The 24715-nt window shown below is 29.8% G+C and overlaps 2 protein-coding genes across 5 annotated transcripts in view; one reads left to right on the top strand and one right to left on the bottom strand.

Moving 5' to 3' along the window:
- LOC136985800 (alanine--tRNA ligase, cytoplasmic-like) overlaps positions 1-293 on the top strand; it is a 65297-nt gene extending 65004 nt beyond the window's left edge. For all 4 annotated transcript variants that reach the window (XM_067283155.1, XM_067283157.1, XM_067283158.1 and 1 more), the window contains one exon: positions 56-293. In XM_067283155.1, coding sequence (XP_067139256.1) covers positions 56-244 — 189 coding nt within the window. In that variant the 3' untranslated portion in view covers positions 245-293. The remainder of the gene's footprint in view (positions 1-55) is intronic.
- On the bottom strand, positions 265-17460 carry LOC136985801 (uncharacterized). Its single transcript, XM_067283161.1, has 7 exons — positions 17185-17460; positions 14816-15074; positions 12991-13055; positions 11090-11292; positions 5720-5833; positions 3161-3305; positions 265-657 (listed from the first exon to the last, which is right to left on the bottom strand). Exons 1-7 carry the CDS (start codon positions 17369-17371, stop codon positions 500-502), a joined length of 1131 nt encoding a protein of 376 aa, XP_067139262.1. The 5' UTR covers positions 17372-17460; the 3' UTR covers positions 265-499.
- Between the last annotated feature and the right edge of the window lie 7255 nt (positions 17461-24715).

Below are 24715 nucleotides of genomic sequence, written 5' to 3' on the forward strand. Positions count from 1 at the left end.
AGCTTAGATTTAGAAAATGCATATTTAATTTTAATGATTTTTCTTTTAATTGCAGAGATATGTCGCATCCACATTCAGTGCCGAGGCTTGGATGGCTTCGGTGTTGGAGGTATTGGATGGCGAAGGAAATTCAAAAAAACAAAATCCAAAACATTTCTTTTCTGTGACCGGAAAGAAAATGGAAAATTTATGCAAAGCCATAGAGACAAGCAAAGCGTTTGCAGAGAGGCATCTTAAACTATAATAAGAATTAGTTTTGATTGGTTTCAAATAAAAATTTTTCAGATATTTTATATTATATTTTTTTTTAAACAAAAATAAATAAACACATCAAATGAAAGTAAGTTTACATAACAGGACAGACAACCTGGAATGTTTTACATAAAGCATCCAGTGCTTTTTACAACAACTTCTTACAGAAGCAAATAAGCATTTGGAACATTTACATGTATTAATGCAATAATGTTATCAACTATTTGTTGTTCAACACATGCAATAATTAATGTACCAAATACAATACAAATATACAAAGAAGAGAAATCAGACTCAGAGTAGTCTTTGGACCAGAATTTGAAAAGCGTTCGTCGGCAAACATCTCGAGATTGTGAGCCTTTTCGGATCTCTCGGGTTTTTCTGGCAAAATAGGAATGCCCGTGTCTGAAAATATACATTTTGAGAATTAATTTTTGTTCTGAATCACCATTATAACAACAAATTGACAATTGTTCTAATTGATAGGGTAATTAAAAACGAAGATACTGAATTCCTGATTATTCATGCTAATTAGTGCATAGATGTGCACAGAAAACATGGATAATCCAAAATATCCCTCTAAACTACATTTAAAAAACCATTCAGAGGTTTTAAAACCACAGTATATACACAGCTGACATGTCTATTTTCAAAAAATAGTGTAGAAATTTACACATTTATTTTAGGACTAGTAGGATTTTTTTTTCATGTATATTCTATCAAAAAGCTGAATGTTACTTATGATACTTTCTCATTTTACAGTAATTCTAATTTTGATGATGCATGGTGTCAAGGTAGAATCGAGTAGACACACAATTCCCGCTTTTTTTTTTTGGACTGGTAACGGTCACCGTTACAAGATGGTTGAGGGAGCGACTGTTGGAATGTGGACGGATAAACACCGGTTGGTCATCTGACCCATCTTCGACAAGTGTAGAGGGTAAAGGTCGAGGCGGGAGAAGGGGAGTTGACTCTCGGAATGTGAGAAAGAGGACAGATAGACGTGGGTTGTCAAGAGGTTCGCTTGGGGACATTACGTCATCCGGACAGTTTGTGAGCAGCAGAAAATATTCAACGATCGGTTTTGGACATGAGTGAACGCATCAAAGCCTGAATTGAGATGGGGCCCAGGGCTCTGTTAATTTGGATCGGAAGATAGCTTCCAGCCATCAACCACCTAAATTGTTGCAAGGTGTCTTTCCGACGAACCTGATAAACGGTTATTTCGAATTAAACTTTCGGAACTTCATCCGACGTTATAGGCGCACCAGGTCGGTCGCCAATAGTGTACACATCTTATGTTTTAAACTTTACTCATGGATAATCAGGAGTTCAGTGTAATTCAGTATGATATTTGTCTGATTTTTACAAATTCCTTTATTTGTTTAACATCTTACATATATGATGTAAATTGCAAATGGATCTAATTTCGGTTGATTTTTGATAATTTAATACAAAACTATAAACTTGTTTACTGTATATAATTTGAGATTAAGAGCAATGCAAGTATAATAATTGCATTTTTTTCTCAGGTTTTCACTGAAAGCACAAATAGTTTAATGAAGAATTTACAAAGGTTTTTGACTTGTGAATAACATTTTGTGCATCTTTTACTTATCCCATTCATCATCATCATCATTATCATCTAGTGTTTGGCAAAAGTATTTTGAGACAAGTCCAAGGCTGTATTTAAATACTACATATCAATTTCTAACTTTGTTAAATGTTTTTTTTTTCTTTTTTGGCATTTATAATATGTTCAAATAACAAAGTCTAAATAAAAAATTTTTCTCTAGTTTTGTGTTGGACTATTGTTAAATTAATCACTTTAATAATATTAATAATAGACCAGTATTAAGTAGTAGTCATTGACCATCTTCTCTTCTAGGAGGAGATCAATGACTACTTTTTGTCAAATTACTTCAACCCCCTTTTTCTATTGGTGTGGTGGCATTTGAATAGGAAAATTACACAATGCAAGGTTACCAACCTGTACAAAATATGTTTTAACTTGGCACTCTGGAACACATCTTAAAATATTTGATCCATTTTTTTTTGTGAAATTTAATTCATTGGCAGATTGCCATTTTGATATTCAGCTGTGAATTGTACAGTTTCTTAGAGTTAGCAATTGAAAATATGGTATCATAATTTTTTCTAATGTTGTCTACTTGACCATTGAAAGTGTGTCACAATAAACTCTTTATATGGTTTTCATTTTAATGTTTGTAGTTATATAAATCAAATACATAAGATAAACCCTTACTATAATAAACAAAGATTGGTCAATTAGTGTGATAACCTAACATATTTTAAAAATTCTTTATTCATCTGTACATAATCTAATAATCATAGTTATATAAATCAAATACTATAACACCAAGTGCTGAATGTCATGCATTTTAAAAATTATTTCATACTTCTATTATAACTTAATGTTTTTTATGCCTAAACTTATGTATTTTATGCCCAAGCAAAGCTGGACTTACCTGCTACTAAAACTAGCACTTACAAAAATCTTTTTATATACACTTCAATTTGGAAACTCCAAGAGAATATTAAGATTCTAATTGACTTTTGGAATTCAAGTATTTCTATTTAATTAATAAAACAATAACCGAGACTAACTATACCTTGTAATAATGTGATATTTTAAAATCTTATTGGATGAGAACATGGTCACAGAAAATAGAAAAGTACACACAAATTAATTTACGTGTTCACATTTTTAAAAATCCATCAGTTTAATATTTATATTCAAAGCAATATTTTTGAAGAAAATAAGTTCTCTTAAAGTTGAGCAATTTACACACATTAATTCTAAAACCTGAATAACTTTCCTATTATATCATATACTTGTATTCCAGTTTTGAATAATTTAATATCTACTACACCAAAACAAACTCACCTTTATCAAGCTCACCCCAGAAGTATAGTTGATAATATTCTTCATTGAGATCCAAGGCATTCTTTCCTGGAACTTTTACTGGCATATCAAATTTACATCCAAAATAATGATCATCATAGTCGTTAGCAGAGTTTTGAAAATTTTCCTAAAATTAAAATTAAACATTGAATTTTATTAACAGGGATCAAATCACGACAGAAAAACATTTAAATTGAAAACATTTCTGATGATAGTGAATTGGAATGTTTTACAAATCTGTACTATTCACTTATTTGAAAACTTTCTGATTAAATAGCAGATTTAACAAAAAAAAAAGGTCTAAATAACATTCAATCAAATAAAAACTTAGGTAAAAATAATGATTTATACATTATTAAATTGCATATTCAATGCATAACTTCTGCTTTTTACAATCACATTACTAGTATAAAACAAAAAAATGTGTGTTGAGAAATGTCATTTAGTATTTTTAGATATACAGAATAAATTGTTTTTCTCTGTGAATTATTAATAAGAAATGTATGAGAAACTTGATTGTGCATTTTTCCCATGTTTTAATTTCAAAATATAAATTAACTATGTTCTAGATACTGGTGCTAAAGTAAATTTTAAGTGCATGACATATCAAGTTAAGCTGTAGTCTTAATTTGAGTTTTAAAATTTCATGAATTTTAAGTATAATTAAATTTTATTGTTAACTAATAATGCTTTTACATACCATGTCACCGAAAAAAAGTTTTTGGCACCAAAATGCATACAGCGATACCTAGGTTTTCGTCGATAATCTGTCCGAAAACCGAGGCAATTATTTTCATATGAATCAATGTAAATCAAATTAATTCGTTCTAGACTATCCAAAATATATACCAAAAACACATTTTATAGAGAATTAATATAGTATTAATTACTAAAAGCAATAAGAAATTAACATAAAAGACTAATTAGCATAAAGATGAAAGAAATGGAATTGTTCGGCTAGACACGCAGGGTAATGTCTTGTAGAAGCTAGTTGGACATGAGCTTCCAGCCCATATCGCCCTGTGGTAAAGTGTGATGTAATTGTCATGTAATAGTAGTTGTATGCATTTATGATGGTCGTATTGAGGGGAATGATGCCTTCCGGGAAATCTGTTTAAGGGTAACTGGCCTCTATTCAAGCATTACAGATGTGGAGAAAACCCGGAAAACTTCATGTGGTCAGTCCACCCTGGTGAAGCCCGAACCCAAGACTGAACTCCCAGTGTTCAGGAAACAGAACCGTTGACCAACAGTGGGCCATTGTGGGGTAATGTTCACACAACGAGAAATAATGCCACACTGCACCAGAAAACACGTGGGTTGCCCTTTGTTTTTGCAAAATTAGCAGTGAAGTCACTTGAGAATGCCAACGAAATCCGAAGCAATCAACAAAAACCGAAACTGATGATAACCGAAGTCAACGAAAATCAAGGTATTACTGTATATGGTTACAGGTTGTAAAATGACATGAATTTGTAAAGAATAGGAGTTATGAATTAAAAATAAGACCAGTAAAGCAAATCATGCATTGACATGCAAATTATAATACAATTCAAATAAATTTTTGCTGTATAAAAGGTGGTGTATATTTGATTATTATTTACAAACTTGTGTATTAAGAAAATATTTTTTCTGAAATCTATTATAATTTAAATACTCAAAGTGTATTTAATAAACAACAATGGATGTTGAGTAATTTCACTGAACATCCATTGTTGTTTATTAAATGTAGTTAGTACAATTTTAATTGCTATTCATATGCATTATTACTTCTCAGTCCATCTACAAGTGGATTCTATTTTTATTATAAATCCTCACTTAATCGCCCAAGCGAAATTAAATGAAATGTCTCTCTCTTAATACCATAGTACCATAAAGAATGATTTCCACTATACAATTTGTCCAGCAAAATGGATTCATATAGACCACTAAAAGCAACAACCCATTTACATATTTCAAAATTGTGGACTGGAACAAATAGTTCTCATTCCTACTGGGCACAGATGATGAAGGATAGAAATCACTGATCAACAGCCAATAGGAAACATTTTCTACAGCTTGTTGGAAATCTTATTGATCTGGCAAAAAAAAAAATTCATTTTTGTATGATCAGTCTTAAATTTTTAAAAATAATATTGTATGGACAAAAATTTTGGAAGAATTAGAAATAGTTTGTAATTCTAATTTCATCCACTATTGGATGAAATACTTATGGTGCAAACAAGTATCTGTTTTACTGTTCTGTAATGGAATGTTCATTTTAATCATGTGCTTGAAACAGACTAAGCTTCGACATAATTGCTCTGACAATTAGGTGAAGATTTATGGTAAGTAGAATCCACTTACTGTGAGCTTAAAGACAAATATTAAAAGAGGAAAAAAATCGATTCATGATATATATAATAATTTTTCTTAGTCTCAATGCCTGTTTCATGCATTTCATAGAATATATTTGTTTCTAGCTTTTCCAACTTTCTATTGTAATAATTATTTTAATAATATATATTTTGTTTTAATTCATCTATGAAAATGATATCTTACCACCATTTTACTTTTTACAAGCTTATTTTTCTCATCAATAATATATGATTCAGCAGTTATATCTTTTGAACGTTTAATGCATGCAAAAACATATGTGCCATTCATGTTGCTTTCCTGTAAAATAAAACAATTAGATTTATTATTATAATACATATATATTGAATGGCAGTGTTTCTTTTAGAAAAATTTTCTGGGGGTATTTTTCTGATCTGAGGGTTGACAAATGTAGTTGATCAGTCAATTATATATATAGAAACAACTATCATTTGTGTGTTCTTACAAAACTTTGTGAGATTATAGGTGAGTATTGTCCTCCTAGACTCCCCCCCTTGAAAGAAACACTGCTAAATGGTAAGAAACAGAAAACTTTATTTGAAAACTATTTGCATCATTGAATAAATATAAAATATTTATAAAATAAACTTTAAATGTTATATTTTTAAACATTATCTGCTCAAGTTAATTCATAAATCTTACAGTTAATGCTGAAATTTAAAGAATGCTTGGCACTTATTCTTTTATTTTAATACTGAATTAAATTAAAAGAATAAGTGCCAATCAAATTAATTCAAATTAAAAGTTAATACTGAATTAAATTAAAATTTAATTCAGTATTAACTTTTAATTTGAATTAATTCCTTAGATAACAATAACTCCAAACTTAAAAGACATTAAATGAAATTATTAAGTACTATGTTTGACCAGTTACCAATGGCTACTTTCAGCTTTAAGGAGAGAAATAATGAATCAGTTGTTTTATAATTTAAAATAAAAGTAACATTATAAAATTAATAAAAACATACAAGATATGAATACATACAATCAAAATATACTTTCTCAAATTCAGGAAACATGCAGAAAAATCAGCTTCTTTCAGGAGATAAATTTAAGAATACTTTTACATCAATTATTCAAATCTTTTTTAAAATGGTTCTGCTATTAAGTTATTCCATAGCTCCTAATGACTTTTCTTCTTTACTCAAACTCAAAGCTTTAAAATGAAAGTTTGGCTTAATAGAACTCGAACAAAACAAATCTAAGAAACTTTTGCCATACGTGATAGAAACTGATTTTCTGTTTCCTCAATGTTGGAGAAAATGTATTGGAATTTATGATGATTATTTTGAAAAATACTATACATAAGTTTTTATTAAATCTTAACCAAGTTTTGATTTTTTTAGCCCATTCCTGGAACTTCTTGAACACAATCTTGAAAATTTAAAAAAAAACTATACATGACTTAAAAAGTTCTCTCTCAGTTTAATAATTTCTGATTAATCAAAAATTTAACTTTTTTGTTACACAATCAGAATTATTAAAGTAATACCATTTAAATTACAATTTATCAATTTTTCATTTTTAGACAATGATAGTTCATTAACACCTACCTGCTCTCAAACTGAGGGTATAAAAGATAAATTTTCAAGTATTCAAAGTACTTCCAAAAGAATTTTATTGGCAAGTTCTTGCTTATTTAAATAATATACACTCATCTCTGTGTGTAACTATCTATCTGTAAATCTTGCATAATCTTGGATATATAATGTTGTAAAGAAGAAATTCTAAAACTATGAATAGCTCTAATGTTGCACCTTATGTACAGACATCATCTTTTCAGTATCTCTGGTTTAATTTGTGATAAGAAAAGCAGCAGACTAGATCCTAAACATGTTTGAATATTTTTTTAAAAATAAAAATCGGCAATAGATGAGAGTGAAAATTATTGATTAAGACAAGAGTACTTAACATCACTATTAAACTAAGTGATAGCAAATGTCTTGGATATCTCAAAGCCTTTTGTGCCAATTGGCCAAATTCACAAAGTATAAAAGGAGGTTCTCTATCAACAGAGAAGTATTTAAAATAAATAACACTATTAATAAGAATAAACTAAGCAAAAAATGACATCATAACTTTTCATCTTGGGTTCAACAAAGTGGTTGGGAGAGAATGCTAGTCATGAACAGTTATGTGATTGCAAAATTATAGGAATGGTTTGTTATTGTAATTTTTTAATATCAGTAATTTTAAGGTGTGATATAATCATATTTCACTAATAAGAATGTAAATATGCTATTGCTGGTTGCCAAGCTTAAAACTATTATTATTGCAGATATGCTGTAAGAAAAATTATTGAAAACAACAATTTTATAGCATTTATTATGAATACATAACAACGTGAGAAGTCTTATTTTTTTTTGTTTCCCGATATAATAATAAACTTTTCCTTTTCTGACTTTTGAATACGACATTTTAACTTCATTTTATTCTGTAATAACAAACTGAAGTCATAAGGTGTAATTTGACATTATGGATGGCTATTTGAAATTTAACGTATTTTTATATTTTGAATTAAATTAAGTAATAATACATTTTTATGTAACTGTTTTTATTCTAATATAAAATTTCAGATTATAAAATGGGTTTGGTATACCCCAACCAACTATTGGATGCACAAAACAGACTCCCAGAGAGTTATTATTATAAGAATAATGTGATCATGATTTATTAGATCTAATTTTGAGTGATTTTAAAATACAGTTGAACCAGTCTATCTCAAACATATTTATCTCTAAATTTATTTTTTTTACCTACATTTTCAGTCTAAATTAACTATATTTTCCATGTTTATCTCAAATAATTTCCTCCCAAAACCTCTAACTCAAATTACTGAAGTGTCACTTATAATTTCAAAGCTCAGCAACTGCATTTTGATAGCATAAATTGCAGATGAGAAACATTTCTTGCAGTACAGTTATAATTAATGCTGCTTTTCTCTGATTGACTACAAGTTTCTTCAAATAAAATGCAAGCCAAAGTCAGGTATCAGGAACTATTGACAAACTATTTCTGTTAAGGTATGTCAAAAATGTTTTATTTATAGCTAATATATGTATGTACTCTTCTTGCTATGGTATTAATAAAATACTATATTTCCAATCAAACCTAGTACTGTTTACTGTGTAGGAACCTCTATATTTTGAAACCCGTCTTGAATTTGTTCCTTGTTCCCATGAATTCAAGATAGGTTCAACTGTAATACAATTGCATAATCACTATTATCTACAAAGTTTGTGATGGACATTATTTTAGCATTCTATGCAGTTGTAATGATACCTACCATATTGAAACAAAAATGCTTGTTTAGTATATACAGAATGATTCATAAAAGTGGAAACATACTATAAATATAACTTTCACATTTTTAAAGTTATAAACATGATACTTGTCTTACAGTTTACTAATGACAAATTTATTGGTAACACTTTTATCAACTTTGAAACTAATTTTAAAGAACATTCAAATATCTTACTTATTGTGTCAGATATATCAAATATTAATTATAAAGTTTTAGAGAATGATGAAATTAGTCTAAAATCTTGCCTTAAATCAATTTTATTAATTAAATTTCTCCAAGAATATATTATGAAACAATAAATCAACTTTATATTTATGACCAGTACAGAGTAGTTTACTTCCGAAATCCAAAGAATGAAAATTGTGCAGAGAAGTTTCTTTACCATAACAGAAACATTATATCCAAATTTAATGTAATTCCAAAGCAAAAAGTCCAATAAAGTTATGTCTGAGGGGCATGGTAGTAATTCCAGAGATCCTCCTCAATGAATCCAGTGATCTGGAAAAGCTTGATACAACCAGTCTTTATCCTCAGTGTGGTGATGGGATGGAACTCCATTGTGCTGTAACCATAACTATTGATACAAACTCAGTAGCAAATCTTGTTAAGTCAAACTGTTTCTTGTTAAATCATGATGCTTTATTGAATATCAACGAGCTTTCGTAAAAAAAATGAACCAATTATCCTATGCTGGAAAACCCATACCATAAATTAATACACCAATAAACTTGATGGACACTTTCGCTTAGCCAGAGTAAATTCTCATCTGCCCAATAATGTAAGTTGTGGGTGTTGACTCCAACCCTGAAATATCAGGGTTTATCAGTTATCAATACAGATGATGCAAAGTGTGGATTATCATCCATTTGAATTAAAATTCAATTGCAAAAATCAACTTGTTTAGCAAAATAAGTTACTTGTAATGCTTGATAGCAATGAAGATGAAATAGGCAAGTTCATTTCTTTTCAAAATTCATACTACAGAAGGATGGAAAATTCCACAAATTTGTGAAATGGCTCGTGTTGGTTTGAAGATTTGCTGCTACTAATACAATTACAGTATTATCTTCATTTATTCTTTAAACAGGTTTGCCTGATATTTTTTTGTGCAGCATTTCTAGTTTCTACTCTAACTATTTTTAGTACTGCAGCCTATGAAGGATAGCACCAATTTGGATGTTTCTCTGCATACAGAGTAACAAAATATCATTTCAACCAATTTGTCCTTTTAAAACACCATGGTGGCATAGATTATGCAAATTAGACCTAGTTAAGAAATTTGTGTTGTATTTGTAACATGTTTTTATTTTATGTTATACAGAGAAGTTTTTTAACATAGGTTCTTTGGGTTGCAGAAGTAAGTTGCTCTTCATAAATGTAAAGTTGACTTATTGTTTCATAATAAAGAAATTTAAGAAATAAAATTGATTTGAAATAAGATTTGGACTAATTTTACCATTCCATACAACTTTATACAGCAAACCCCTGCTAATTTGGACCCAGTCAACTCAGACTTTGCATAACTTGGACAAATTTTTTCAAAAAATTGTAATTAAAAATCTCTTGACAATAGAAAAATTAAGATCGAGTATCCAGAAGTATCCATTTTAAATATCCAGAAGGCTTTGTGATACCATGCATTATATTACTGTAATTGGTAATTTATTAAACAGTATACATTGCTGTATACTATACTGTCATGAAATTTTTTGAGTTCATTTCCTATAATAATAAATTAAGCAATGTAACTTACTAAAGCTCAGTAAAACTTCTGTATAAAGCTGACCATAATAAATTATGGTACTGTATGTCTTTATGTACTGTACTCTATGGTACCTTTACATCTTCGAATAAAACACCCTGTTAACTCAGACAATCTTCACCCCCTATTAGTCCAACTTAGCAGAAGTTTACTGTAATTGAAAAATTTGATGTATCTGCTATAGTAAATAAGATATTTGAATGACCTTCAAACAAGTTTTAAGCTCAATAAAAAATTTCACCAATATATTTGTCGTACATACATGATTTACTAATGACAAGTGTCACTTATGAACATAACTTTCACATTTTCAAAGTTACAAGGTGTTTTCACCTTTATAAATTCACTCTGTATAAAAAATTATTTCAATTATTAGTACTTTTAAGCATAATAAAAAAACTTACACAAAAGAATAAAATATAAAAATTCAATAATTTTAGAAATTTTCATTAAACATGAAGAAACTTACTTTAGGATCATTTTTTGTAAATGCAATTGCCAGAAAAGAATTCTTGTCTTCTTGAATGTCAAAAGTAAATTTAACTGTATTACGATAAGTATCTAAGAAACCGTATGTGATGGCATATTTACAGCTGACAGCATCACAGTCTTTATTTTCTGAAGCATATCTCATGCAATTCTTTCTGTTGCCGCATTCTTTTAAACTAACCGCTAGAATAAATATTTTTAATTATTCATTTGAGATACGATAAAGTAATCGTTTTTATAATATATTTAGTTTAATTTCATGAAAGAATTGTATAAACTTAATACTCACAAAGAAAAGTTTAACAAATACCTTATTTTAAAGCATGTAAGATGTAACTTTTGTCTGGGTCTTATATTTAAGTTGCAATCACCCACAGGCTAAAGAACCTTCAGTATGCTACAGGAAACCTCTATCTAACCAAACTCTTGAACAGACTAACACTGAAGTTATTTTAGGTTACCAGTATGTATGATTTGCATGTACAGTACATGTACCTGATATACATGGTTACCAGATACTTTTAATTGTAAAGGACTTTTGCTGAGTGATCTGTTTTATGTTCAATAGAAAATATCAGTAGCATACTTTTTATATTTTTTCTTTGCTGTAGCTAAACAGTTTTGCATGTATTCATGTAGACTATTTTAGTGATAAATTTTAATTGTAAACTACTATTTTTAAACTCCTCTCTTTTCCTGATATATGAAAGTAAGCATTTTAATTTTCCTGTTTTTTTACACCAGAATACAGTAAAAAGAATTTTGGGGTTAAGTGCCAAAGTTGTAGAATGGCTTTTCCCCTAAATATTCTGTGTTTTATATGTCATAAAATACAGTTCTTTTTGTGTTTAAATTTTATGTTTGATGTTATGCAAAACAAAATTGTTTTTGCAATATTTTTAATTCAATAAGATATGAAAACAATTATATAAAATAAGATTAATTTTTAAATAAAATGAAAAGATTTAGTTAATGTTTTCAAATTTCTTTGTAAAAACTTACTGTTTAGACTCATGACTGTTTAGACTAATCCAATAAATACCAATAAAATTTCTTCTAGAATATTCTAAAATTTAATTAATTTATTTATAATTATTAAATTTACCAAGAGATGGTAGGTTAACTGTGCCTACCTCCTGCCAAATTACTTACAAGGAGAACCCAGAAGGTTGTCACCAACTTTGACAAAATTTTGTGGATTTATAGTATTTACTTGTACTTAAACTCTGCCAAAGCTGCAGGATCTACTATTCAGACATTATCAAGACAATCAAGATAAAACTTTTCTAGAACTATTAATACCTGTGCAGAAGTGTTATTTGTGTGGTCTCGGCATAGCCTGATTAGTTGAGGTGTTGTGTGAAGAGAATTACTATATGGGTTTGAATCTTGTGTGCAAAATTCTTTTACATTTAATATTTTTACATAACAAATTAACTTACTAATTTTTTAATTAAATGAAATTCCATCAGAATAATCTAGGATTAATATGATTATTATAGAATATTTGATTGGTTGTTTATGTACATCCATAACAATTTGTTAACAGAAATGGAAGAAAAATCAATATTGTAATGATTGAGATGGCAACTTCAAAACTGCATAACGATAATCATCTTGTTTTCAATGACCCATTCCAGAGGCATGGGATATATGGTGGAGTGGATTACATGAAGGTTTTATTTTTGTTCTTGCAATTTTCTCAGGATATACACAGTCAGATTATCCACATAAAATTATGGAAGATGTTTTGAAATGTGTTAATTCTGATATTATTAAACAACTGATAATATATAATTACAAAACAATCTGTATTGTATGTGTATGTGTGTGTGTAATTATGCATAAAATATAATTAATTTTATATAAGAAAATACTTACGATAATCTGTAAATTTAAGATTTTTTCTAACTTCAGTATGATACTGTGATCCCGAATAAGACATTCTAAAAAACAAAAAATACATTTATAGTTAAAATAATTATATACAATATAAAAAATACATAATTTTGTACTATAATTTTAATATTTTCTACATATATAACATGTTTACTTCACAATCAAACACCAGTTAATTATAAATTTCATTAATATGGAACCATAATTAAGATTTTAAAATTTGATATGGTAAAATAATCTGATATAAAATTAATTTGCAACATATTGTATTCAAAACGAATAATTTTTTCATTTAAAATTGAATAATAAACCAATTTTTTAACTAATACAAGGGATAATTTCTGGCCATCCAGAGAAAAACCCATAACTACATATCAAATTAAGGATCACGACAAGTAGAACAGCCATTCTGTTCTTGTCATAAAACTACAGGAAGCAAATAAAATAAAATAAAAAAATTGAACTTTTTCTCACCTCTCAATGGATCACTTGATTTTTTACTCAATTTGTAAAAACATACAAGATGTCCCGTCAAGACCACAAACTCTGAAAAATGAGAATCCTTGTTCAGAGTACATAAAAAAATGACCACAAGTCATACCTCTAGACCCATAATTTTCAAGAAATATACAAAAGAAAAAGTATAATGTCACATCTGGTGAACAGAAAATAAGCTTTATTGGAAACAACAACATTGGTTCTTGCATATAACATTATGCTTACATAGGAAGATGCTCAAAATGACTACTATGCATATCAAGGCATGCATGTACATGACATAGAATGGATGACTGCACATGATCCAGCATCATTTTGACAACAAAAGTGAACACAACATAAAAACAAGCAACCATGTCACTTTCTGCAATAACTGGGGTTCAATATACCAATTCCTTCAGGTGGCCCCATAGGAAGAAATCCAAAGGTGTCAGATCTGGCAATCGTAATGGCCACACAACTGTACTCTTACATCCAATCCAGCAACCTGGATATTCCACATCCAACCAATCATGTACAGGAGAGAAGGAAACTAGGAGTCATACAGATCCCAGTTGTATCCAGTAGTACTGGGAATGTATAAGTTTGTACCTGTTACTAAAAGAAAAGAAGTCGTCATAGAGGTATGGCTCTTGGGTCATTTATTTTATGTACTTGAAGCAAAGATTCTCACTCTGCAAAGTTTATGCAGTCTTGACAAGACACCTTGCATAATAAACTAATAATAGAAGACAAAATCTGAATTTCATTCTGCTGTAAGCACTAATGTGTGCACACATTTATTGATAGTAGTACGTAGAAAAAAGTATAGTGCCTGCCACAAAAACACATTTTTTACTTTAGGTGTAAAAAAAAACCCTCTAGTATCATTGTATTATTAAGGCTTTAATTTGATATATAGTTTGGACATTCCTCCAGAATGACTGGAAATTGCCTCAAACTTAAGACTAACAAGTTGCCAAAATATATTTAAGTAATCATCTATTTAAACTGTAATAATAATTTAACACTAAAAGCAGATATTTTGTTCTGTATTGATTAAAGATAAGAGTGTTTTGACAAATTTGAAAAACAACCAAGAATGAAAGAAACCTACAATTCTGGTTCAGAATTGCTAGTTATGCAAGTTGAATACTTCAAGCTAGGGAATCACTTCACACAATTTGATTTATAACTTGAGAATTCAAATAAAGTTCACTTCACTTATTAAAAAATAGTCATTAATAATTATATTTAAAATTTTTGATTTGTTATATTATGTTTGAAATTATTGGAAAAACAATATTTAAAATAAGAATTCAGAACTTACGAAAAATAAAGTTCTCCTAAATCTTCAGCTGGACTTTTCCAAACAAAGGTTATGTTTTCTTTTGTTTTATCATCTTTATTAATTATAGCAGTGTTAATGTCAGATTTACATTTTATAGGGGAAGCAGAATCTGACCATTTGATAAACTCTCCAACTCCAATAGAGTTATTTTGTTTTTCCTTGCCCTTTATTAATACAGTACACAAAAAGTGTTCTACTCCTTCCTCTTCTGCATCAGGCAATTCATGATAAAACTTACCTAAAAAATAAAATTTAGACATTTCTACATTCTATATATGAAACAAAATTCAAAAGTCAGAAGATTAAAATGCTAAAAATAAACAGAAATTATTTTATATGTCAATATGCTGACAAAAGTAAGATAATCTGGTTTTTGTTGTTTTTCTTTAACAATATAAGGATAAGAAGTTTTAAATTTAATATTTAAAAATTAAAATGTTTATTAAAACAAAAACCACAAAGAATCTGATAACTTATAAAATGTGCAATCATTAAAATTGGGATAAATATATATAAATAAGGCAATTGTAGAAAACAACAGAAAATAAGCATAATATTAAAAACTGCATAACTATATGTAGAATTTTTATTGAATGAATTAATATTTTTCAAAAATCCTGAGAATAAGAGAAGAAATGATCATATATATATATAATGATAGCACATACTTTGACAAGTTTTATTTGTATATTAATTAAACATTCCATTATTGGTTTTTTTGTGAATTTTAAAAAAAAAATAAAAGCTAATGTTTTTTTTCAGTAACATATACAGGGAACAGTTACTGAAACAGGCTTTACGGATAGAGGAAATGCATTTTGGGTCTTAATGACCCCTCTTTAGTCCTTATTCTTTACAAAAGAAATGATAGATAAATATTACATCACAGATGATTATACAGATAATATTTTTTTAAAATTTTTTATTTACATAGCTGATGATTGATTACAAATTTGACATTAAAAACATTGGGTAATTTTTTTTTTTAACTCTTTCCGCCCTGTGGGCACTAAGAGGGCCTCTTATGGGTTTGGCCAGGTCCACAATAGGGCAACCGGGTGGTGAGGGACGGGGCCCGACATATCCGAACGGCCACCCCCCGAAAAATTCTTGGGGATTATTCGACCCGTTCGGATTCGATCCCAGGTCTCCCAGAGCAGTAGGCTGTTACCTTGACCGCTCGGCCATCTGGCCAACATTGGGTAATTGACGTTTTATTTGTATGGTTTTATTTAAAAGAGTAATATATAAAAAAAAAAAATTTACAAAATTGTTTGAAATTTCATATTAAAGAAATGGCATCATCCTACTATCCCTCTAACAGTTTTTTCCCCTCTTACCTTTATAATAATTTTCACAAATGTTTCCATAAGCCGAAAATCTACATTTTTCTTTTGTGTTTTTTAACTTCAAAATTTTTAGCAGAGAATCCAAAACCTCAGACAATAGAATTACGAAGCTTGCCGACCTAATGAAATCGGCAGTCTGTCCTTGATTCGCCTTTAACAATGTACAGTACAATATGGAAAGAGCCAGCTCAACGGGTGACGTGACAAAGTGACAGCCTCAAATAGCAAAACGAGGGACGAAGTAAAAACAAACAGTCAAAAATATTCAAAAGGAGAAATAAATAAATAAGCCGAATACAATGAAGTCCCACAAGTGTACTTTAAAGTTGCTTATAGACAGCTCATAGGAGCAGTATTTGTAATCTATCCGCAATCACGCGGCACAAGAAAAGAAAGCAGTAAACAACAGACTTTAATGTAGTCGTCGTTATCCTCAGGTAATATTTGGGCAGGAAGTAGAACAGTCCATAACGCCAATCTTTACTGCAAAATACAGCAAATCTACTTTATTAGTGCTTCAAACGCAGTTAAAATCCACCTTTATAGGTGTGTCAGAATGTCAATAATTTAAAAACCTGATTAAATTACAACACCGGTAAATTGATATTTACGAAGGTTTTAAAAAGACATTTTACTAATAAATCAATAATAATGTAAGAAAAGAAATTCCTCGTTCTTATCGATATTCGGAAATCGAACTTCATCCGGAATTATCTAGAGAAAGCTTCAAGTTTTCTTTCTTCGGTTTTAACTCATCCACAAATTTCGAAATTGTTGATTTTTGTTGGCAATCGACGTGAAAAAAATGTATAGATAAAGTACAAAAGCTGAAAGTAAAAGTATTAAGTTACAAAAATGAAAGTAAATTTAATCAAGCAACAGGAGAGTCTCGTCTCTTTGTCACTCGTTAAGCGATTTTTATATTAAATCAGAAGATAGCAGCACGTGACCAATATACAAAAAATATTGCAAATTTAACACACAACAAATTGTACTCACAGTTTATGATTCGGCCTCTTCCGTAATTCTCTTTATCGCAGGTGAAAGTGGCGTAGACTTGACTAAGTTCCATTAACTGACGATCCGGCGTCCTGTCTTTACACGCATTCTTTTCGTAAAACGAATTGATACAATTAGCTACCGCTATAACTATTAATAAATTTAACAAAATAAAAAAACGCTTCATATTCGAACGACGAGAATTTCGATTGCGACGGATGCCATTCGACAAACGTGAATTCTAGCAAAGGCGGAAACGGAAATCGAGAGGTCACGTGACGAGCGAGATTGCGCACTTTGTCATCTGTGTTACACATTAAAATTTATATTATGACGTATTCGAGCTTAAAGATGATTTATCAGATCTTCTGGTGCTATAAACTAAAATTATTTTAATTCTCTTGTTAAAATTGTATCGAGAATTTAAAAAAGATTTTTTTTTTCCAAATACGCGTTTGCCATAAGTGGGAGAATGTATTTACATAGCCTATGTATTAAATTAAGCGGTATCGGAATAGAGTATATTTTATGACATGTATGGTAAACGACTGTATAGTAAAATAAATCCTTTCGAATTGCCTTACAGTATATTGCAAATTATTGTGTCTCGGACCGAGTGACGAGTTGTTCTATCTGTAAATATAAGCCCTATTTTAGTGATGTCTGCGAAATTGGAGATGCTCATATCAAGTTTCTGAACAAAAATACTCCCTAAATGAGAATTTGTACTTCAAATCTTGTACTAACGATCGAAAGTAGGCTATTCAAACTTAACGATCATTCTCAAATTCCCATTGAGATACGGTAACAGAATGGAAGGGTAAAGTTGGGGGTTGCCTGTCTGTTTTTGAATGAAAGTATATAGACCATTTAATATTTAATTTTTATTAAGTGATGTCACCAAAATTTAAATTTATACTTTAATTCCCTTATTTGTACCGCCGATCATAAGTCAGTAATCTTCTTTTGGGTTACACCGAAAGTGCTAAAATCATAACATTTTTGAACGAAAATTAGTACTTAATTCTATGTGAATTTTGAAAATCAAAATTAGAAAGGCCAGATGGCCGAGGCGATTAAGGCCGTTGGATCAAATTCTGGCCAATACCCAGTAGGCGATCTGTCTGAGTCCGTAGATCATACTACGGTTCGTCCAAGCCTACAATGGGCCCGAAAAAAGGCCCTCTTAGTGCTCACAGGAAGGAAAGAGTAAAAAAAAAAAAACTAACTAGAATTTATATAGTAGGCTACTTAAATTCCCTAATTTGTACTAAGCATCAATATAGAAATACTCGATTAGATATTATGTACACTATTTAAGTAAGTTTTTTGAAATAATAGGAAAATGATATACGCTTGTTCCTTTACACCTTCAAAATATAATTATATTATAATAGGATACACAGAATTGCTTTGTTTGAAATAAACTTTGAACGGATTAAATTATTTATTATTGTTATAGACGATCTAATAAACAAAAATACAGAATATAATGCTGTCAAAAACCTGAAATATATTGTTATCTACAATAATTTTACTTTATTTTAATTAATCTTATTGTATTGATGTTTTTGTTATAGCCTATTATTCAAAAGAATATCAAATTTAATTTATAAAAAAAGTTATAAAATTAAAAATAATAAATATGTATTTTAATTATTCAAGTTATTTATATAAGTTAATAGTAGTAAGAATCACGACAGAGGATAAAGTAGTATCGGTATCATCGACGGAAACCGGAAGACGAATAGCTCGTTAATTTACCTACTCACCAAAACATTTTAATTTTTATAAACATCTTTGCTTTTTATTGAAGAATGAAAATGCCTGAAAATATACCGTTTTAGTATATCTTCTCTTTTTTATGATTGTGATACTGTAGACTAAATCACAAGGATTCTTGCATGACTTTCTCGGCACTCGAGCACGAGGTTAAGGAGACTAAGAAGTTCGATAATTTTTCAAATATTTCTAACAGAAAAAGACAAAGGACTTATTTTTGAGGTAGAGGTAAGTTTTTTTTTTTTTTTTTTTTTTAAATTATATTTGCCAAAAGAAGTAAATTTTCGTTAATTTTAACCTCACTCGAGCTATGACCTCCTACCCTTCCTATCTCCATCTTGACTCCGAATCTCCGAAATATAATAGCATCTAATATGTTCTATATATGGAGTATCCATATATAGAAGATTAGATGCCATATATAGAAGTATCCCTCTTAAATTTAAAAATTTTTCGTTATGATGTCTTGGAATTTTGCTAACATACACACATATAGCATTTTGTTCCCATTTTTTAATGTTGTTTGGAATCAGGCGACCTCAAAACGTCAAGAAATGCAGAAAAGTCCGGATTGTACTCGTCTGTTACAGAACAGAAGGAAAGTAAAAATCTATATCGAATGTTGATAAATGAATGCAATTCATCAAATTTTTAAAGTAACATCTTTACATCTAATTTGTAAAGTAACATCTGTGTGTCTACTATCGATTGTCTCATCCATAATAAATAAAGAACGGTTGGACAAACGAAAAGTATTTCATCATTTAAAAATCGGTCTTATTCGTATAATAGGACTCATCGATTTTGAAAACAGTTCTTCATCGGAAACGGTAGTTATTAATATTTTTATCAGTTATTTATTTCACTTCCCATTCTCGTTTTAAGATATTATTATTATTTAATGTAGAGGGAGATCAGGGTAGTTATCATTTCAGCTTAGCTTTTTTTTTCTTTCTTTCTTTTTTTTTTTTTTAAATAATTTTCCTGTTGTATCTAAAAGACTGAAATTTTCGGCTGTGAACCAATATAACTTCGATTACTGTATATAAATATATAAACAAGAATCATTGCTTAATAAATTACACCAGTTACGTGGTATTTGCATATTGTACAGAAATATGTAAATCTCGAATAATTCGAAACTCGATAATTCGAAGTCGCGATTATTCCGTCCATTGAATTTCGAACTAACTGTATATATATTTAAACATGTTTCAGTTAAATTTATATATATTATGAACTTAAAGATATTGAATAATTGGAACTCTTAAATGAAACAATTTGCTCAGAGTAGGACAAGTTGTTACACCAAATTGCTTACATTAAATTAAAAAAAATTAGATATATAGATATATAGAGAAAACATTAAGGAGAAACTATGTTACGACTAGAAAGTTTATTAGTTAGTAAAGTTTTTTATACAAATATAAGAATTTTTTGCAGACACAAAAAATAAACAACTAACAAATGAAATTGTCATAATGTAATGAATACGATGAAAAGTAATATCTTCATCTATTGATTCTATATGAGTTTTTCTCTTATGTTCGTGCCATTCTTTAAAGCGTAAACAGTCAAAAGTATAAAGAATCAATTTTTTAAATATAATCTTTTTTTATTCTTCTGAAACCGTGTTGTTTAATTCTGTTGATTCACAAACACAAGGTGCGTTATTGTTTCAACACTAGGCGATATTCCATTTCAACTAAATAAAATGGAATATCGCCTAGTGTTGAAGCAATAACGCAGCTTGTGTTTGTGAATCAACATAATCTTTTTCTTTTATCTGTTTAAATTATTTCCGGATTGAAAAACAGTACAAGAAGTTTGTTGCTGAAAAAAGTTTAGTATCCAGCTTTCCTAATACGAATATTGCTCTTAGGAAGTACTGTACAGTACCATACATGTCAATCTTAGAATCAAATTCTGAAGGAACACTATCTTTTTCAACACTAAATTGCATTATAAATCTTTTAATATTCAATTTGTCTCAAACAAAATTATCAAATTTATCTATACTTTCCACAGAAAGTGAAATATTAAAACAGTTGCCAGTTGAAGAAATTACTAAAGATTTTTACGCGAAAGATATAGAAAAGTCTACATAAAATAAACTTACTGAGTAAAAATTTAATGTTTTATTTTAATTCCCAACTTCTATTTTCTCAATTTGTAATTTCATAAGGCCACAGGCACTATGCCTAAAGATAGCACTGTATTAGTGCCTAGCCCTAGAGCTTACCACTTGTACCCATGAGATGTGCAGAAAATTGTGATCCTGAATAGGTGATCGCAGATTAATCGCAATCGCAGAAGCGACAAGTTCCCACTCGCACTTATTGCAATATTCAATCGTCTGCTCCAATTCTCATTGAGCTGTTAAAAAGTTGCAGTCTTACGTAAATACAGACTTTTGCGATAAATTATCTAAACAAATCAATATTCCAAAATACAATTTTAACAACCGATTCTCCGAACTAAAAATATTTTGAAAAGCGGTCCTGATGAATTGGTATGAACCGGTCGAATTCCATCACTAGGAATCACGTGTTTGATGAAGTTAAATGCACCGTACACACCAGGAAATTCATGGAGTAACTCCCAGCTTCAACTTTTTTAAAAACATTTTCCCAAAGTTTAAATTAGGTGCGGTGCACACGAGCGATATTTTGAGGCGAGGATGCGTGAGACATGTTATGCAAACGTAACGCACGTGTATTGCTCCATTGTTTCCATGAAGCTGCATCCTCGCGTTAAAATATCACTCATGAACATCGGCACTAAGTTTAAATCATTTTACAGACATCACGATTTCACTTCATGCACCGCAAAATTCATGTTATTGCAATTCCTTCACCTTGCTTTTACATAATCTGTATACCTATCACCCTACAAAACAAATGGAATATACCCAAATCTTTTCACTGTCTAAAATTTAATGCATCTAACTGTACAGTACGCGTATTAACTGATAATAAAACGATATAAATGTTCTTGTAGACCATATAGAGTATGATTAAATTCACAAGGATGTAAAAAGAGGCTTGAAAGTGATATATCATGTAGCCTAATATTCGTAAATTACACGTTTCTGAATATGACTTGTTGCAGAAATTGCTTCTCAGGATGATTTTTTACTTTACGATACATTAGTAGGAAAGTATTTATTTATTCAAATCAATAAAATGCCATTTAAAAATTCAACACAGTATAGTACCTACGTCATCAATCTATTTCAGTTCAAAACGATTAACAATTGTTAGATTTGTTATTTCTGCTATTGCTGTTACATATTTAATATAATAAATATTGTATAAAATATATTTAAAATTGTTTTAGATACATCATCTCAACTTCATATATTTTTATGTTATGTAATTATGCAAATTTTGCGTTTTATGACGTAACTATTCGTGAAACCGGAACCACAAGTACCCTTCTATTGTATCGTTGATCTTTAAACGGATATATTTTTCAAAATAGTTTAATAAAATAACAATACTTTTTTGTAAAACGCTAGATTTATACCGGAAACTCAACAAAAAGAGAATTTATTTTATTTAGATTGGAGTCAATTCATGAAATATCTCTACACTACATCTAAACAATTACTTATAAATTTAATATCATAAAATAGATTGTTTAAATGATACGTATTAAAAACATGTAAGATCTGTTTTTATGGGGCTACTGGATACACATCTTCCCTGTATTTCATCATATTATTATGATAGATATTAACGAGCCACATGCCTTTTTCGTAGTTATACTAAGCATTAAGGAAAATATGCAAAATAAGATAACAAAATTTATGACTTCCGTTAAGTCAGTTATTTGTCATCGGTTTGATTAACGAAAAATGTAGGGTTTTCTTCACGTTAGTAATTCCTAAATAAGGTACAACTTCTCATAGAAAGTCCTTCCGAGAGGCATCACTCCTCGGAAATCGCATTGTATAAACCCAATGGCACGTTATAGCTTCGTGAGGCCCAGGCAAATTTGAATTGGGGGCTCCATGTAGTGTTGACTTCAGATATTTTTTTTCGAGGGAATTTTTGAGGAAAAGAAGTTCTCATAATAGATTGGTTTGAGGTGGGGTTGGTGGGGCCCAGACAATTATCCTTTTGCCCATACGATAACGTGCCATAAACTATGGTTAATAGATAATATGGTTGAGGAGCTGTTATTGTAATCACCTCTCGTTTTCGTTGTAGAAACAATTGCTCCTGATAGGGCGGTGCTCTGATCGTTCAATAGGCAAAGTTAGCGAGAGTTGCGTAAACACGTGTGTATTTTTAAACGTGTTTTTGCCAACGAGCTAGAATATACTACATAGAGTGGCTTGTGACTATGGTTACAGAGCTCTTGGTGGCAACGACGGGTACTATCAACGAGTTGGAATATTTTAGCTTGTTGCCTTTACACAACACAAATGCCACGCTCCCTTGACTAAAAGAAAAATGACGGACGTTTATTCAATTTTTTTCAAATATGGCATTGCTTCAGCCACTCTATGTAGTATATTCTAGGTCGTTGGTTTTTGCGGGTTTTTTTAGTTATTTCAGTTGTTTTTGTTTTTTGTAATATACGATTTTTTGTGCTGGTTTCGGCTTTAGATCGTTAGTTTTTCAAAGAGACGAGGCGAAAATCTTTGGTTTAAAAAAAAAAACCATAGTGAAAACCATCTGGTTTACAAAGAGGTGCATGAATTCGGAATCGGTGGATTTCTTGGATAAACATTCGTTATGCCTGTAACATGACAGAACAATGCATTGCCTCGGATTTGTAATAGTAACGATATTTATGTCGATATCGTTACAACTCTGTTGTCAGATTCCTAGTAGCAGAGAAGCGAGCGGAATGTGAAAATGTCAGGCACAGAGTTACTATAACAGCAAAAATTGTACATTTTTACATCACTCGCAGACTGCACTTTCTTGCAAGGTGGAGATGTTCACTTCAAACCAGAACATCTGCAAGGAAGATGTCCCGCTTACATTAAATTCTTAACCAAAATAAAATTTTGGCACATTTTATATAAATATTGCTAATAAACTGGAGATTGAACTATATACAATGTTTACTTATTTATTTCTAACTTTTATTGTTCTAATTCTGGAACATTTTTATTAAAAAATTAGTTTTTACTTTCCCGGCTCTGTTATATATAACAGAGGGGAAAGTATGGCGATCGGTCAAAAAATGAACCCCCCAAGATTTTTACATTTTTGGACTCAGGGAATCTTGAAACGCTGAGAAATGAAAAAAAGTCGAGGGTTTTCTGTATGTATATAGCGTGTATGTGTGTGTGGGGAGGCACGATTTTTTCACCCTCATTGAAGCTTAATAATTCTTTTTGTTCAAAATTTCTGAAATTTTGCAGGGAGGTTTATATATTAAGGGGATTGATGCTATTAAATTTTGGATTATTAAGTTCGACGGGGTGGGGATCTTGTGTCATATCACAAGTAGGGTCGGACTTAATGATGATTTTACTCGTTATTAGCATTTACAATTTTTTAAATGTAAAATCCATCCCTATCCTCAGAATTAAGTCTTTTGCCATTTTATAATAATTAAAAATATAAAAAGATTTTAATAATAAAATATCATAACAGATAGCGCCACACACGCAGTTTTAAATGTTGCTGGGAAAGTTACTGGATTTTTTTTTTTGAAGAATTCATTTATTTATTTCCAAATTTTAATTAATTTTCATTAAAATATTTCAATTTATATTTAAAACTAT

Source organism: Centruroides vittatus, unplaced genomic scaffold, assembly GCF_030686945.1.
Source record: "Centruroides vittatus isolate TY-2023 unplaced genomic scaffold, ASM3068694v2 contig_979, whole genome shotgun sequence".
Taxonomy (NCBI): Eukaryota; Metazoa; Arthropoda; class Arachnida; order Scorpiones; family Buthidae; genus Centruroides; species Centruroides vittatus.